This window comes from Spodoptera frugiperda, chromosome 24 (assembly GCF_023101765.2).
Source record: "Spodoptera frugiperda isolate SF20-4 chromosome 24, AGI-APGP_CSIRO_Sfru_2.0, whole genome shotgun sequence".
NCBI classification, from domain to species: domain Eukaryota; kingdom Metazoa; phylum Arthropoda; class Insecta; order Lepidoptera; family Noctuidae; genus Spodoptera; species Spodoptera frugiperda.
In genome coordinates this window covers 4,373,226-4,391,018 of record NC_064235.1, presented here as the reverse complement: position 1 = coordinate 4,391,018, position 17,793 = coordinate 4,373,226, and the positions used below count along the sequence as shown (strand labels likewise).

The following is a 17,793-nucleotide window of genomic DNA, read 5'->3' as shown; positions in this document are numbered from 1 at the left end:
TGACTATTTAGGCATGACAAGATGCTATGAATTATGATATTATATTATTTCCTCACTATTAAGACCAAAAAAGTTGGCCCTTTGTAGCTAAAATTCAAAATTAGGTCGGAAAATATTCCATGAGTAAGTTCGGAACACGAAACCTCGGTAGGGATTTTTTTGTTGTGCAACGACCAATGATATCTTGCGTCTCGCTCTAACATGTCATTCTCCAAGCACTTGTCAACACGAGATGGTTCTGTTATCGCTGCGTAGTTCATTATTTTCATATATTAATCAGAGGCATCAACGTGAATAGTACTTGTATTCCAATTCTGTTGCGTTCTGATAAGTCGCCTTCTGCACCAGTGTGTGTAAAGGCTAGACTTACGCGAGTACTCGTTTGTTACGGAACTGCTTGTCATTATTTTATTATTTTGTCAAAGTATCTGTGATTTAATTAAATAAAAAAATAAAGATGAAGGCCATCCTCTTCGCTCTCGCTGGACTCCTGGCTGTATGCCTTCCTGCTTCTGCCACACAATGTGAGTATAACTTTTGTTTTTTTCTTTGTTTGTAATTCTAATTTTGAATTTTTGTATTTATTCACAACACTACCCACTAAAGTTCGCGATTGAACATTTTCTTTGTTATTAAAATTTTACCTAAAAGGGGCAATTTAGTCAAAAATTATATCAATATATTGACGCACAACATAACCTTTGTTTTGTCGAAACTTTCCGCATACAACTTTTAAAAATAAACTACACTAAATGAATCGTAATTTCTTTTGTTCAAACTTACATATCTTTTGCACGACTTCGATACTTTGTTTAGCTCTTGACGGGATTAAATAACGCCACCTACCGTGTAACTGGATAAAATTAAATAGTCGTGTAATGTAATGATAAAAGTTAAGGTCATCAATATAAATAAACATTTTATCCTAAGGTCAATTATTTTTCAAAACATTGAGGCTGTATGATGATGATATCTTTGCCTCATACATATTGTTTTTTGTTATGGCCGACTTTAAAACATTTCCTGTGTCAATATTAGGTTTCTTTATATATTTACTAGTTGATTTTTGATTAATCTTGTTCCCTTTTTCAAAAAAGAATTAAATAGTGGATTTTTAAATTATAACAACAAATATTTTGGTAGTAAATAAAAGACAAGTAACCTATTTGTTAAGTACCTAACAATTTTTTGTTTACACAAATTCTGTAAACAATTTTAGTATTAGATTACTTGATTAAGGTCAAATAGTCTTCAAATTAAGGACAGAACGTTGTAAAATCAACATAATTACTGTTCAAATGAATGCTAGACATATTTTAACCTATTTACCGTGTGATAAGGGCTAATGGTTCAACTAGGTTCTGCCAGCGGCTTTGCACGCATTCCCACGGAATAAAAAGTATACTAACACCTAAATCAGTTCATACCCTGTCTGTATACCAAGTTTCATCAAAATCTGTTGAGTACTTTCAGCCTAATTGACAGAAAAACATACAAATAAACAATCACATTTATGATATTAGTATGATAACTTCTGCCTGCGGCATTGCTTATGTTCCCGAAAATAAAAAGTACCCTTATTTACTTATTTAAACATATTTATTTAGAAAAACATGCATAATTTTACAGCTTAAGCCAATACATTATACAGTTAAAATGTTGAAAATTTACAACAAAGAAAAAAAAGAAATACAATATTTTTAATAACTTAAAACTAATTATGTTAATTTAATTTATGTTATGTTAATTTCATAGTATAATCTATCTCTGTGCTAATTTTCACTCACATCTATTTAGTTGTTTTTGTCATGCATCCTCATACTTTCAACTAAATCAATGTGTTAGTCAAAATAAATTCTACCAAAATAAGCTAGTTTCCTACTAGTCAAATTCAATACTTTTTATTGAAACATCAAAAAACAATATTTTCTATGAATTTTGTATGAAACAACTCATTGACATCAACAGATTTTTATGTCAAATAGTAGACTTATTTACAGAAAATTAGCTAGAAATATTCTAAAATTAAGTAGATCATCAAATCTATGAATGAATGCGTGATTATTTTTTAATAATTTATTGCATTGAAAGATCGAAATAATTTATTTTTGACTGAGGAAACTACCTAATTGTGCATAAGCAACTCTGCACACTTTCACATTTGTAATCTGATGCTATAATAACAATACAATTTTGTATCACAAACTTAGCCATATGCAAAAAAAGGCTATCTACCATTGTTTCTGATATTCCATAGACAGTAATGCACCTAAAAAGGTTACATACTATCCATATTCCATATTAGTAAATATAAATATAAACAAATGATGAATTCTTTAATTGATAAGTTGTGTGTGCCTTATCTACTTGCAAATTAAAAAAGAATCCATTTAATTCCTTATAGTAAGCTTAGTCATTCAAAGCAATATCTAGTAATTACCTAAATCCATAATTAATACTCGGATTATGTTTAACATTGCTGAATTTGAACTTTTTTTAAAAAGATTAAGAGAAAGAGAAGTATTAAACAGACATAGTACACATTGAACAAACATACAATACATCTCAAAATTGAAAATTAATATTAAGCTCAAAATTAGGAACATTTTTATAAAAATGCTAGGAAAAAGTTATTTTCTTCTTGTTGGCAACCAAACCTCCAATACAGTGTTGTTGACTATACTGCCAATGTCAAGTTGTGGCAACAAATTAACACACTTGTTAATTATCTATGATTTTGCAATTATTTAAATAATTTATACTTACATCATACTATAATGAAGTAGTACCCTACCTAAGAGACAAAACTATTTAAAATGAAAAATAAATAAATACAAATAATAATATGAACATTAACATACATTCTATGAAATAATAACTAAAAGTGGATCATTCATTTATGTGTAGGTATTAGGAAGTACATATTGCTTAGGTATAGTTTTATTTATACTATGTAATTAATTGTGGTCAGTGTAGTTTAGTCTGCATTCTTATGCGCACACTTTATACTTTAAAATAAGTAGCATAACAATAATATTAGTAGTATTTACCTTCCTACAAGGAATATGTAGGTAATTAGGTCTCCGGTAACCTCACTCACACAACGCAAGCATTGTTTCACGTCGGTTTTCTGTGAGGCTGTGGTATCACTCCGGTCGAGCTGACCCAGCAGTGCCGAAGCATAGCTTTTAAACCAAAGAGGTTGTTTATAATTTTATTTCACACGATTTTCATGAATAAACTGAGAACTAAAGCCTGAACGCAACATCCCGCCTTTTATCCCCGAAGCGGTAGGCAGAGTTGCACATTACGGCACGTAATGCCGCTATACAATGTACACACACTTTTCAACATTTGTGTTATAAGTCCCATGTTATAGAGAGTGAGCCTATTGCCATATACTGGGCACAATTCCAGACTCCGTGCTACTGACTGAGAAATTTTCGGATATCTATGAAATAGCTGTTAGTAAGCATGAAATATTACGCCATAATATTGAAGTATTGATTTCAAGCTTCAATTACTTATGTACTTAACATACATTATGTATGTACTATGTATTGATTAGCATCTATGTACCTACATAATATAAAACCGTATGACAATGTTTCATGTTTTGCTAAAGTCAACCTTATTTTTATGAAGTTAAAGTGTATAATTGTATGTGGTTATGCTAGTACATAGTTCAAACTACGGCAAAGGTCTTATGTCAATTATTCCTAATGCGCTCTAAGAAGGTGCGGCTGACAGATTCAGTAACGTTTCGTATCACTCTTGAAAGTTGCTGCGATTTAAAAATTATGCCTTAATATTTTAGCTGTATCACATTCGTATTATGTTAAATCATTCGGATGCGTAGTTAATTAAATTAAAACCAACCGGAATGTTCTAGTATTCAATTAAAATCTAATGAAATGAAAAATAAAGTAAAGTGTTATACGTATAACGTAAAGCCATAGTCGTGTTTAGTGATGGGATGTACGGCTACGATGGATAGGTAGTCGATGTTTTTTTAGAATAAAAAACGAAAATCATGCGTCGTTCAATTATCATTCTTAAAAAACCTTTAATTATGTGGGTAAATCCACTGTAGACGCGGCTCTCTCTGCCCAAACCACAGTGACATTATCTAAGCAGAAATATGTAGTAGGCATTTTCTAGACATTTCCGGCGCCATTGATAATGCGTGGTGGTACTTAATCTAACATATACAAACTAATATATCCTTGTTTTCTTCACGGTTCTGTAAAACTGTAACTCTGAAACACCTCAGGGCTCGGTCATAAAATATTTATTTTGACAAGTATATACACGTAGTTAGACTGCACAACTAAATAACACACACATTTAATAAAAAAATTCAAGAGAATTAAATGTATGCTGCGAGTATCGATAGCGATAAAAAAAGATTTTTCTAATGTCCATCCCTAAAGAGAGACGTCAACGTCATACTGGCATCTGTCAGCCGCACCTTCTTAGAGCGCATTAGGTATAAGTTCTTGTTTTGCAAAAAGTAACCCTATTTGTTAGTGTCGAAAGTTTAAATTTATTTAAAAAACAGATGAGTGGGTACTACAATGTCCAAACTACTCATTGTATATCTAGTTTTGCGAAAGTGAACCTTAATTACTAGTGAACTAAAGTCAAAATTGTATGTTTTAAATTTAATTCAATCGCGTAGGTAGGTTTGTTTCGAAAATTATCTATCACCTTTGTCTTTGACTTTAGTTACAAAATCATAAAGATTTTAAGTATAATAACTTTTATTTTTTTAAGCAATAAATTACTGATATAGAAATTAGCTGAAAAATTCAAAACCATTTTATTATTTTTCTAGTTGAAAAGGATTTTTTTTTGCGTAAAATAACACTACCTATGATTCCTATGAAGTTCTGTTTTTACGTAGTAGAAGTCCAAGGAACGCTTAAAAGGTGAGAACAAAATATTTGAGGCGGTACGAAGTTTGCTGCGTCAGCTAGTAAAATTACTACCTACTACCTTAAAACTACTAACTTTGAAGTTAGTCTTATATTAACTTTTGTCATATATTTTCACAAACTTTCATCGAAAATTCCAGCTATCTCGATATTTTTACGATCAATAAATGAATGAATGATCTTTCTTATCGATTTAGCAATAATTTAACTTGTAAAAATACAATAAAGTAATTAGTGTAATTGCTAATTGTGTTGTAATTTAGATATAAGTAAATGTTTATTATTATAACTTTATTGGTGATTCAAATAAAATTGGTAGCATTAGGTTCAAGGTTAGTTAGTTTTTTTTTTTATTGAATACGTAACATGACGATACGTTTTACTAAACAAAGAATTTAGATAAAAGATCTTCGCTAAGAGGCAAAAATCGTATTTACATATTTTTTCCAAGATAGAAAAGACATATTTTTTGTCTTGGATGGTAACAAAAAAATTTGAAACCAAATTATTTAAAAATCAAAAGTAAATTCTGATTTTTAATCTTAATTAAATAATTTACTGTAAATACTTTACTCACTGCCGAATTTAATGCACTAAAATCTTAAAAAGGCTTTGAAAAATTATATGTATTGTAAATAATTAATTAAATAATAAATCAATTAAAATCATAATAAACTTTACCCTGTAATGGGTTAATTCAGACATGAAGTAACTAGGAGTTAAAATAGTAAGAAATTATGTGAAGTATTTGAACAAAAAAAAAAAAACTACTGCCGCTGTCAATCTAAAACGGAATTTTTTCTCGCCATATACAAACTCAATACCTAGATTGCAACTTTAGATTGCTTTATCTCCCACCTATTTCAAGTGATGACTAAACAATGTATTCTACACTACCCTTCAAGTACCTAAGTCATTGCTCTCAGTCAACAAAGAGAAATTATTATAAGTATTTCATCTCATACGTCCATCTTTTTATCTAAAATCGTTGAAACATGCGATATCTCGCATAGACACGGATTATCCAGCTGTCAATCTTGCGATAATGTCAAGTGTCAATACTCCATCTTATTGTGTCGGTGGTATTTTTGTTATTTAGATACTATTACTATGTAGATTTACCTAGAAACAGAAGAATAGGTAATTTAAAAATATGTTGTTACTATGAGTAAACTATGATTGATGCAACGCCATGATAGAAATTGACGTGCATAGACAAAGGATTTTTTTTTATTGCTGACATTGATACAATTTATTGAAGCCTATAAAATTGTTGATGTATTGTATAGTTTAGGAAATCTGTTATCCTACTAATATTATAATTAAAGGCGAAAGTTTGTATGATTGTTTATTTGTTAGTCCTTCACATCAAAAAGATTGATGAAGGTAAAATCATCCAATGACTCCCGCCTTGGGCGAAGATTCTTACTGACTAAAAACCACCCGGTTCCTACTCCTGCTTTTCGTGCCGGAGCTACGGTAAACCCGTTAGATAGTCCGCAGCTGCGGATCAGGCATCAGCCCTATTGGGCCCATCTGAATATTTGAAACAAGGATAAATTATGGTCTAAACTCCGTGCTATTAATGAGAAATTTTCCAAATCCCGAAAAAAGTCCAGTAATACTTTGCCCGACTCACTCGACCAACGAGGTAGTCTGAAACTACCTATCTATAAAAAAAGAAGCTCTTAAACACTTAACACATAAAACAAATCATAAACTTTACATTGTAACACCTATTAAAACAATTTAAAATCAACATATACAGTTTATGTCTAAGATATCTAATCATTTTGATAACTAGTCATGACTTTAGACACGTAAACTGTTATCTCGCGTACGAGACTACGAAAGTCAATTGACACTTGCCACAGATTATAAAAGATTACTTCAGTACGTGAGATGCAGCGTGGCGTTGATAAAATTAATGATTTTATTGAGGCTGTTATATGCTGACAAATTTAAAGGGATTTGCGAGTGACTTGAGTTTTATTTTTTTATAACTGTAACTACTAGCAAACCCGGCGAATTCCGTTTTGACATCAATGATTTTCCCTGAGAGCTGATGAAACTAGAGCAACTAGTTTTGTTTTTTTTTTCCTGTTTTTACTTTGCTATAAACCTCACAGAGCCCGAGACCTTTCCAACGAATGCAAAACCGTGGAATCGGGTCATGCATTCTGGAGTTATAGCGTCAGGAAAGAAAACCCGACTTATGTTTATATTAAACGAAAATTAAGTAAATGAGTCGTTTAAAAGACCTTAAGGTTTATTGGAAAATTTTAACTAACTTAAAATCACGGTTTACTGACGTAAATTAAATGGAGAGAGTCAGTTTTCTGTACAGCCTGTATAGTTTTCAGGTGTCACTCCGGTCGAGCTGGCCCATCCGTGCCGAAGCATGGCTCTCCCACACTTAGGCTTCATTAAATTAAATAGAACATAGCTAATTAAATAGAAATTGACGTAAGAAACTAAGAACCACGTCATTACCATGTTTAAAAAGAAACGTTATTAGATTGTTTATGGCCAATTTGTTTTACGTCACTATTTCTATTTTCTCAAATAAATTCTATAACTGAATACACGTACTAAATTACTAATACTCAATTGTAAAACGTACGTAAACTGTTATACATATTATTATCTATTGATTAAGATTGATTTTAAGATTATAGATTGTCACACAAAATTGATTATTTATTTATAAACCGACGTAAGAAATCTGTGTGATTTTTTCACGCAACAGACTCGTGGACAGAGCGCGAAATTAACCGATATGGGTTTTTTCTGGGGGGAAAATCATCCAATGACTTCTCCCGCCTTGGGCGAGGCGAGAGGGAGTGTCAGACTCTTACTGACTAAACACCATCCCGTTCCTTCTTCTGTTTTTTGAGCCGGAGCCCCAGTAAGCCCGCTAGGTAGTCCGCAGCTCCGGATCAGGCATCAGCTCTACTGGGCCCCAACTGTAATGTACTGATAGCTCTTTGAGGCGCGCGCAGAACGCGACGCGCCGCACGCACGGGTTTGGTTCTGTTCAGGCGGCGACCTACCCTTGCTCGCCGTCCGCAGACCCGCACTTACGGTGGCCGGAGATCGTCACGCGATCCCCGATTCCCGGAGTGTCTTTCGCGACGGCTAGAGCGTGAGGTTGTTCGTTCCCTCACGCGCCCCGCCAACCGATTTGGGCTAGGATGTCAAAAATCGTTATATGTCATAAATGGTAGCTTTAACAAATTGAGACTTGAGACCCCCTATGCAATTTAGGGTCATTTTATAGGTTAACGGCCGGACCAGGATCTCGGCACTTGAAACAAGACGACTATCCGTTTAAATCCGTTTATAACTAACTCAGTCAAAGATTTATCTAATTTGTCTTTTATGCACTGTAACTGATTTAACTTTGTAGTTTTAACCGAACAGTCAAACTACTACGAACATAAATAATTCAAAATCTAGCAACTTCGCGTGGGTGCAATATTGATAATTATATTATGCAGGTATTATACATATAAACCTTCCTCTTGAATCACTCTATCTATTAAAAAAACCTCATCAAAATCCGTTGCGTAGTTTTAAAGATTTAAGAATACAAAGGGACATAGGGACAGAGAAAGCGACTTTGTTTTATACTATGTAGTGATTGATAATGAACTAAGAAATCAATCAATTTGATATTTCTTTCAAATGTCACCGAACAATGAAGTAATAATTTTGATTGATTTAAATCTGAATTGGCTATTGGACTTTGACATAATTGACTCATACATAATGTCAATACCTACGTCATTAATTAATTAGAATCTGTTATGTGTGCCCATTTAAATGTAACACAAAGATTATATTTTATTAAACGATAAATGAAATCTTTTACACGTCAATCTCTTAAATAACTAGATGAGACCGGCATTTCGTATCCGACTACTCTGAGAAGAAATGCCGAAACAAACTCAGAGGTCATAGTCTCTTTTAAAGTACAGACAAAATCAATTAAAGATGTCGGAGAATTAGAGACTTATAACTAATATACTGACTTTAAATACCCTTTATTATAGTTAAACAACTAAGCAACAGTAGATATTAGTGTTTTGTCTTAGATTAGTCAAAAATAGGAATAATGTAATGCAACGACACGCCTTTTATCCCCAAAGGGGTAGGCAGAGGTGCACATTAAGTATAGCCGTGGGTAACCGGGGCTCCGGCTCGAAAAGTACGAGTAGGAACGGGGTGGTTTTTACTTAGTAAGAGTCTGACACTCCCTCTCGCGTCGCCCAAGGCGAGAGAGGCTACAGATGATTTTACACTCTCAAAAATTTTTTTCAAATTGAAGAAATATTTTGTTGTTGCATAGCCTATTTATCGAGGAAGGCTATAAAACAACTGCCACGGTCAATAGAACTCGTAAATCAATTCTATTTGAACTCTTTTAGTTTTAATTTTCATTTGAAACACAAAACCTTTAATAAAAAGTTTGGAACACAAAACCTCCATCTAATTTAACAACACACACATATTCATCCAATGACTTCTCCCGTCTTGGGCGAGGCGAGAGTGAGTGTCAGACTCTTACTGACTAAAAACCACCCCGTTCCTACTCCTGCTTTTCGAATCGGAGCCCCGGAATCTCGTTAAGTCCCACGCAAATCGTATCTTCTTTTCAATACCAAAAAAATAATAACACTTTCATTCATAGTTTTGACGATCTACTTAATTATCCATTTTTTCTAGAAATAAATCTGCTTATTTGACGTAAAAATATGATTCCTATGTCCTTTGGAACACAAAACCTAATCTGATGACGTCACAAACCTTCCCTTCCCAAGTCCTTTGGAACACAAAACCTAATCTCATGACGTCACAAACCTTCCCTCTCTAAGTCCTTTGGAACACAAAACCTAATCTGATGACGTCACAAACCTTCCCTTCCTAAGTCCTTTGGAACACAAAACCTAATCTGATGACGTCACAAACCTTCCCTTCCTATGTCCTTTGGAACACAAAACCTAATCTAATGACGTCACAAACCTTCCCTTCCTAAGTCCTTTTGGAACACAAAACCTAATTGCAACACAAAACCTCCACCTGATTTGACAACACACTTTAGTTTTGTTGTCATCAAACATAGATAATGCATCGTGTCAATGTGTTTGTGATTGTCAAACAGATAAAATTGTGATTACATGTCTACTGTATTTAGTATTTCATTGTTTTATCGTATAAATGAATCATTTAGGTAATTAGGAACAAATTATATTTATGAATGGATGAAGTTATCAAGTTTTTTTTTAATGAGTAAACATGAATTGTAGTAAAAGGGATTTAAACTATTAGTTATCGAAAGTAGAGGCACGGGCTGTTGATAATGCTGTTTATAAAAGAAAAATTAGTATTAGCGCCATCTATCCGTGCTATACGCAAAATAATGACACAAAATTGCGCATCTATGGTTTATTGCGCAGTATGCAGTTGAAAGAACATTAATATCGTAAGGACTTGTTTCACTATGTTTAGGAGAAAAAACGTCATTTCTGCATATAAAATGTACCTAGAAGTGATGTCACGCGATATTTCAAATCGATATATCTTCGAAAGTATTTGTTTCCGTAACAAAATTAAAAATACGTGTCTGATGTTTTCAAATAATCTACAAGACGGACATTTAAATAAAAATTAGTCATCTACCCAATTTTAAGGATACTAAATAAATAAATAACAACATTTAGGAACAAAAACAACTAAAACAGATTATTTAGGCAATGTTTATTTGTTATTCTATTTTCCTTATATTATCTGTTTGACTAAATAAAGTATTTACTATTCAAATATTAGTCTACATTGTTAATTAGCCTGTATTTATTTACTCGCGACCCGTCCCAACTTCGCATGGGTGCAATGGTGAATTGGTGATATGCTGCTCCCTTGGATTGTGTTTCGCCATGTGAGTGAGGTTCCCCAATCTACAAATATAGTTAACTATAGACCATAGAGGAACAAAACGTAGGACCGAAGTTACTCGAAGATTCGAAAGTCATTGAAGTATTTCTGGCACATTTTCAAATGTTAAAATAACATACTGTAGGTACTGTTTACTTATAAATAACTACAGGCTAATCAACAATGTAAACTAATATTTGAATACTAAATACTTTATTTTGGTCAAACAGATAATATAAGGAAAAGAGAATCAAATCATTACATAGTATGAAACAAAGTCGCTTTCTCTGTCCCTATGTCCCTTTGTACGCTTAAATCTTTAAAACTACGCAACGGATTTTGATGCGGTTTTTTTAATGGATACAGTGATTCAAGAGGTAGAATATAATACATGTATCACTATTGGACCCACACGATGCATAATATATCACTATTGCACTCATGCGAAGCTGGGACGGGTCGCTAGTATAATATAATCAAATAAAGATATGTAGTTACAAATCGTGATAATTGGTTGAAAATGTTTATAAAATCAATGTAAACTAATTGACAGATTCCCACACTGCGATTCTATTCATTCATACATAGTCCTATGACCACTGTTTATTCCGGCATGGAAATCCGTTTCCTGGTGTAGAAAATCAACTTCTGTTTGAAAATAGGAAACACAAAGATAGAAAACTTCATTTGTTTGAGTATGCTATGAAGTTAGATTGATGCAAAAGAGGATCTAATGATGTTTTTTTATGGTATAAGCCGGTAAATGAGCAGACTGATCACCTGATGGTAAGCAATCGCCGCCGCCAATGGACACTCGAAACACCAGAGGCCTTACAAGTTCGTTGCCGGTCTTTTGGGGGATAGGAATTTAAGGGTTGTTGGGGAATCGGGGATTAGAAAGACTGGGAAGGGGGAATTGGGCCTCCTGTAACCTCACTCACACAACGAAACACAACGCAAGCGTTGTTTCGGTTTTCTGTGAGGCCGTGGTATCACTCCGGTCGAAGCATAAATATAGAATTTGCAATGCTAATACATAAATAAACTCAAACTTGCAAATATTGCAATACGAAAATAAAAATAAATTACGAAATATAACTAGGTACTTAATGTAAAATTGCCGCCATTTTCAAACTGTCAGTTTGACGTGTCATTGGGCATTGACCTTTGTACTCTGAATAAATTGATGACAAAGGAAACTCATTGTTGTGCCTCTTTGTTACAATTTTATGTCGCAGTTCTTTCTTTATAAATAAAAGGCAAAATGTATTGACTAGCTTCCTGAATGTCTTTTTATTTCCTGAAGGGAAATAATATAAATGTTTTCAAGCACTAAGCTAAGCCTTGGAAGTACGTTTTGTTTATTTGTAACATAAAAAAATGGCGAATGAAATCATGTTTTCGAACAATGTTGTTTGTTAGATGTTTTTATGCTACATTATTATGCATTAAAATCTTTGTTTTTTTAATTCATTCAACGAAAAATACCTAACACTAATATGTTTTAACGATTTCCATGAAATCCATAGGGGTTTTGATATACTGTAGTATTAACTCTAAAATATCAAGATATATTTGACTAATGGTACTGTTGAAAATAATTAATTATGAACAGATAACAAATACGAAGAATTAACAAAAAGTACAATGATTCTTTGAATTATGTCATGTTTCTGAGAAGACCTGTGCACAAGAGTAGCACTTTAAAATATATTTATCTGTTCGTGGTAATCTCTGGTTTAGACGAGACCGTTGTTGATTTCAAACTCTTTTTCCATTAGAAAAATACGGGATAGGTATTTAGGTATGTAAATTCCTGCCTGCTCTAAGGCTCAAATCTTTAACCCCAAAAGGCCGGTAACGCACTTGTAACGCCTCTGGTGTTTCAAGTGTCCATGGGCGGCGGCGATTGCTTACCATCAGCTGAACAGTAAACATACCGCTACGCATTTATGGTCATGCAAAGTATATATATTTTTGCTATTAATATTATTATTATTTTGTTGTCCTCAAGGTTATTTTCTTTTTCTATCACTTTGACTGTATATTTGTTTTACATTGTTCTCACATAGTTGAAGCAATCAAAATAAAGTTACCAAAAATTGTATTGTAAATCTAATTGAAAAAGAGTAACCTATGGATTTTCTTGCTCGTTCTTCTCCATAGGAATCTACACTTTGGAACGAGCAAATAGAACAACTAGAGGACTGACCGACAGACAGACGTTATTAATATTATTATATTTGCTTTGACGTTCAAAAGTGCCTTCCGAGTGTTGTTGTAGCATGTAATATTATTGTCATAAGTTCTAGTTTTAGTATAATTATAGCAAATTGAATAACAAGGGCACGGACTCGAGTCCGTGGAGATTAAACTATATTACATTAAAAAAAAGTGCCTTCCTGGACTTTGACTTACAAAATCCCTTCTCATCCCATCGTATTTCCTAAACAACTACAATTAACTTATTCATTATCATTTGTCCTTAGGCCACGTGAACCCGGTAACGATTCCCAAGGAATGGGTGACGATGCACCGCAACTGCCGCATGTCCATGAGGCAACAGATTCAGATGGAGGTGGCCGCGTCGCTGCAGTATCTGGCCATGGGCGCACACTTCTCTAAGGATATTGTAAGTACAATCATCAAATTCAAATTCATTTATTTCTGGGAATATGGGTGATGTATGCTTGTAGATCTTATATTATTTAACAAAAGGAGCATTGACCATATCCTACCATAAGGCTTGCGAAATTAGATACAGAAGAAATAGATAGAGGCTAATATACAAAGCAATTTTGGATAGAAACCACGGTATTATGTCTCTTACGCCTTTGATAATAACAATGTTTTAACTTTCCTCTTAAACATGTTGATCTGTGGGGTTTCGAGAAATGATCTTGGCAGATGGTTATAGATCCGAGGTGCCATGCAAAAAATACTTTTATTTAGTAGCGCTGTTTTATTTTGTGGTAGACTCAACTAAGTTTCTTTGCCAGTCTTGGGGTCTATAACTAGGATTGCCAGATCCAGACTAATCATTTCCTGGACATTTCTAGGGCCACGAACGGAATCTGAGTTTTGGTGTTCCATCTGAGACTAAACTGTAAAACCCCTAAAAAGACCAGAACACACTTACATAATTCTCAAGTATTGCATCAGACTTCTCTGCTCCTTTGCCCCTTCTTTGTTTGATGGCGGGGGGAACCTTCAAAAGGCGCCAAACTTTGATATACGGCGGGATATAAGACTGGGCGTGTGGGATTTTCCTGACTAAAACCACCCCAGTAACACCTGTAGGGAGCTCCGAGTCCTCTAAGTAGACCTGCTCCACAGTCCCCACGGTTACTCCTTTACCCCCCTTTTTCGATGACGGGCGGAAACATTCAAATATCGCCTAGCTTTTTGGGGATAAAAGCCTAGACTATTCCACTAAAAAAACCTTTACTTTGTCTCCAGGTAAACCGTCCAGGTTTCGCGAAGATGTTCTTTGACGCTGCGTCCGAGGAACGCGAACACGCCATGAAGTTGATCGAGTACCTGCTCATGAGAGGAGAGCTGACCACTGATGTCACCACTTTGCTGCAAGTCAGGGTGAGTAGACAGGCTTCTGTTTGGAGTAGATGGTAGTAGAATGAGCAATTAGTTTTTGGATTTAAACTGGCATGGTCACTAAGATTAGAACTCATCCGTGATCATGGCGCTTGCAACAGTGCCGAAATATCGGAAACTCATAGCCATAAATAAACATAGTAAATATCCCGTCTCAAGTTCTAATTTTAGTTTTAGGATCTAAGTATGTATCTGTGACGACCATGTTAGATCAAAGGGTCCCTCAGTATATTAACATAGTAAGTTCTACCATCTGTGTTGCGCGTTGCAATGTCTCTGTATTGTTCTCACATATATGTACAATTACTGATTGGAAAAATGTATCAGAGAAATTGTAAACAATTTTTTTTTTAAAGTAACAAGTACGACAGACTATTATTTATTGACATTTCAAAAGTACCTACCTCTCTATTTCTGTCTTTTATAAAGAATGCGTTGTGTGTGTGACAGAACTATTCTTGAGAGCGTCTTAAAATTGAGTGACAATTGAGTGAAATACTCAAACGAGTATTTGGCTATTAATCTGGTAGTTCCTCTTATAACAAAACCTAACAGTACCTCATATATCCCCAGGCCCCTGAACGTAAGACCTGGGAAGGTGGTGTGGAGGCCCTGGAGCACGCGCTGCTGATGGAGAGCGCCGTCACCAAGAGCATCCGGAATGTCATCAAGGCCTGCGAGGACGACAGCGAGTTCAACGACTACCATGTAAGTTATTATGAAGTTTTTTTTTTATATTTTTTTGTTTCCACGGTTAATGCAATGGCTGGACAACCCAAACACAAGTGTTCCGGAGCTTGCGGACTACCTAGCGGGTTTACCGGGGCTCCGGCTCGAAAAGCAGGAGTAGGAACGGGGTGGTTTTTAGTCAGTAAGAGTCTGATACTCCCTAGCGTCGCCAAAGGCAGGAGAAGTCATTGGATGATTTTACGCCACGCCAAAAAAGAAGGAGTATGTAATATAATACGCTCCCCAACTCCAGAACGCACGAATCGATTTCCACGGTTTTGCATTCGTTGGAAAGATGTCGGGCTGCGTGAGGTTCATAGCAAAGAAAATTCAGGGAAAATTTAACATTATACATATAAACCTTCCTCTTGAATCACTATCTATTTAAAAAACCGCATCAAAATCCGTTGCGTATTTTTAAAGATTTAAGCATACAAAGGGACATAGGGACAGAGAAAGCGACTTTGTTTTATACTATGTAGTGATTTAGCTCGATACTAACTTAAAATGTTGTTCACAGCTGGTCGACTACCTGACTGGAGACTTCTTGGATGAACAATACAAGGGACAGCGCGACATCGCGGGCAAAGCCTCCACCCTCAAGAAACTCCTGGACCGCCACGGAGCCCTCGGAGAATTCATCTTCGACAAGAAACTCATTGGCATCGACATCTAAGCCAATCAATAAAACTCCTTTATATAACCTCTTTCATTTGCCATGTATTATTATTAAAAAAAGAAACACAATATTGTCTATAACACCTTTTTGACATAAGTAAAAAAAAATATCAAAAAATAAATATGGCGTATCTATTAAAATTTTCAAATATTGTAATGTAATCATGTTCCTTTTTTGCTATTAAATTGGAATTAAATTCGATAATAAAGTTCACAAATTATATTATTTAGCTACTCCCGTAGGTTATTGTACAAAAATATTAGTGATTTAAGCGTAATATCTTGTTTATATTTAGATTACAAAACGTATACTCCACTATTACTTTGTATCCAGTCAATTATTCGCGCCTTTTTCTGACGTTTATAATAATCACTACAAATTTCAACATGGCGCCTTGTAACTATGTAATTCTTTAATTTAATTATTGTAAACGTAATCTTCAATAACTCTTTGGTAACAAAGGGTTTATCTACAAAAATATGGCTGTTCATTATTACCTATTTTGTTTAATTATTTCGTAAAATAAAGTTGATCCGTATAGAAAAATAAGTGTTTTAATTTTCGTCCTATGATTATGACGTGGTTCTACCAGGCAAAAACATCACGGTACTTTGTTCGACCCAATAGTATACCGTAAACCTGTTACTGCTTGCTCGGCAGTCGTTTTTGTAACCACTCTACCATTGAGACAACCTCAATCCTTTTATGGTATTATGAGTTTTTGAGTGATTATGATACTGTCATCTCTTCAAAAATGATTTTCGTTAATTGTTGGAATTATTTACTATCATTGGGTCCGTTACATCTTTTAGTACATTTGAGAGGTGGCCAATTATTAGTAATCACATATTAGGTACAGTCAACACAGTCATTTGGGAAGCAAATAGTCCCAAAAGGGGAATGCAAGCCAAGACTCCTCGCTCAGCAGTCTCGCTTGCGTCTGCACGATCAACAGGTCAATCAATTGACTAACCAGTCAATTAAGTACAGTAGAAGCTCCTTATTCGCGCTTCCTTCATTCGCGGTTTCACTATTCGCGGATTGAAAAATTGCGACCCAATTCCCATATTCGCGGTCTAAAATTTCTTTATTCGCGGATCGAATCGAAATATCGGTGCGTAACCTAAAAAAATACATTCGCTATCCTTTGTCAACGCGTCAGTAGAAGGATAAAAAAATAAAATAGACCTTATTACAGCTACGTCTAGATTTGTGACTTCTGCCTAAACCTAGTGTGACCTAAACTTTCTGTATGATCAGAAAGTTCAATTATACATTTTTTTATCTACTATTTGCTTCTTAATTTCGTCATCTAGGAACGTATCCCCTATAACCCCATACAAATTACCATTCCATATTCACGGTTTCTGTATTCGCGGCATATTTACGGAACGCATACCCCACGAATAAGGAGCTTCTACTGTACTTAATTGTTTAAATAAAACAAAACAATAATTTTAATAAGTACATAGGTAATATTTATTAGTATATAAACTAATTATAATTGTGTCATTTAAAAACCAAACTAAACATCTAACTAGAAAAAAACTTAGAATACAATACATTTTAAAGAGACCTACTGAAATCCATTAAACATAAAAATAAAACTTAAAAAAATATTCTATACTAAAAAATATCTATTCAATAAATTACATTATTTCCCTTTAATTAAAATTACTTTATTTCCTTTTAAACGTCAATGTCAAAGTGACAGATGTTTTTTTATGTTATAAGCCGGTAAACGAGCAGACGGATCACCTGATGGTAAGCAATCGCCGCCGCCCATGGACACTTGAAACACCAGAGGCGTTACAAGTGCGTAACCGGCCTTTTGGGGGTTAGGAATTAAAGGGTTGTTGGGGAATCGGGGATTGGGAAGAGGGGTAATTGGGTCTCCTGTAA

The 17,793-nt window shown here is 34.3% G+C and overlaps 1 protein-coding gene across 1 annotated transcript; it reads left to right on the top strand.

The window, feature by feature from the left end:
• Positions 1-193: 193 nt before the first annotated feature.
• Positions 194-16,440, top strand: LOC118278734 (ferritin subunit). The gene is made up of 5 exons (XM_035598065.2): positions 194-524; positions 13,361-13,503; positions 14,331-14,465; positions 15,057-15,191; positions 15,733-16,440. Exons 1-5 carry the CDS (start codon positions 458-460, stop codon positions 15,886-15,888), a joined length of 636 nt encoding a protein of 211 aa, XP_035453958.1. The 5' UTR covers positions 194-457; the 3' UTR covers positions 15,889-16,440.
• Positions 16,441-17,793: the final 1,353 nt, after the last annotated feature.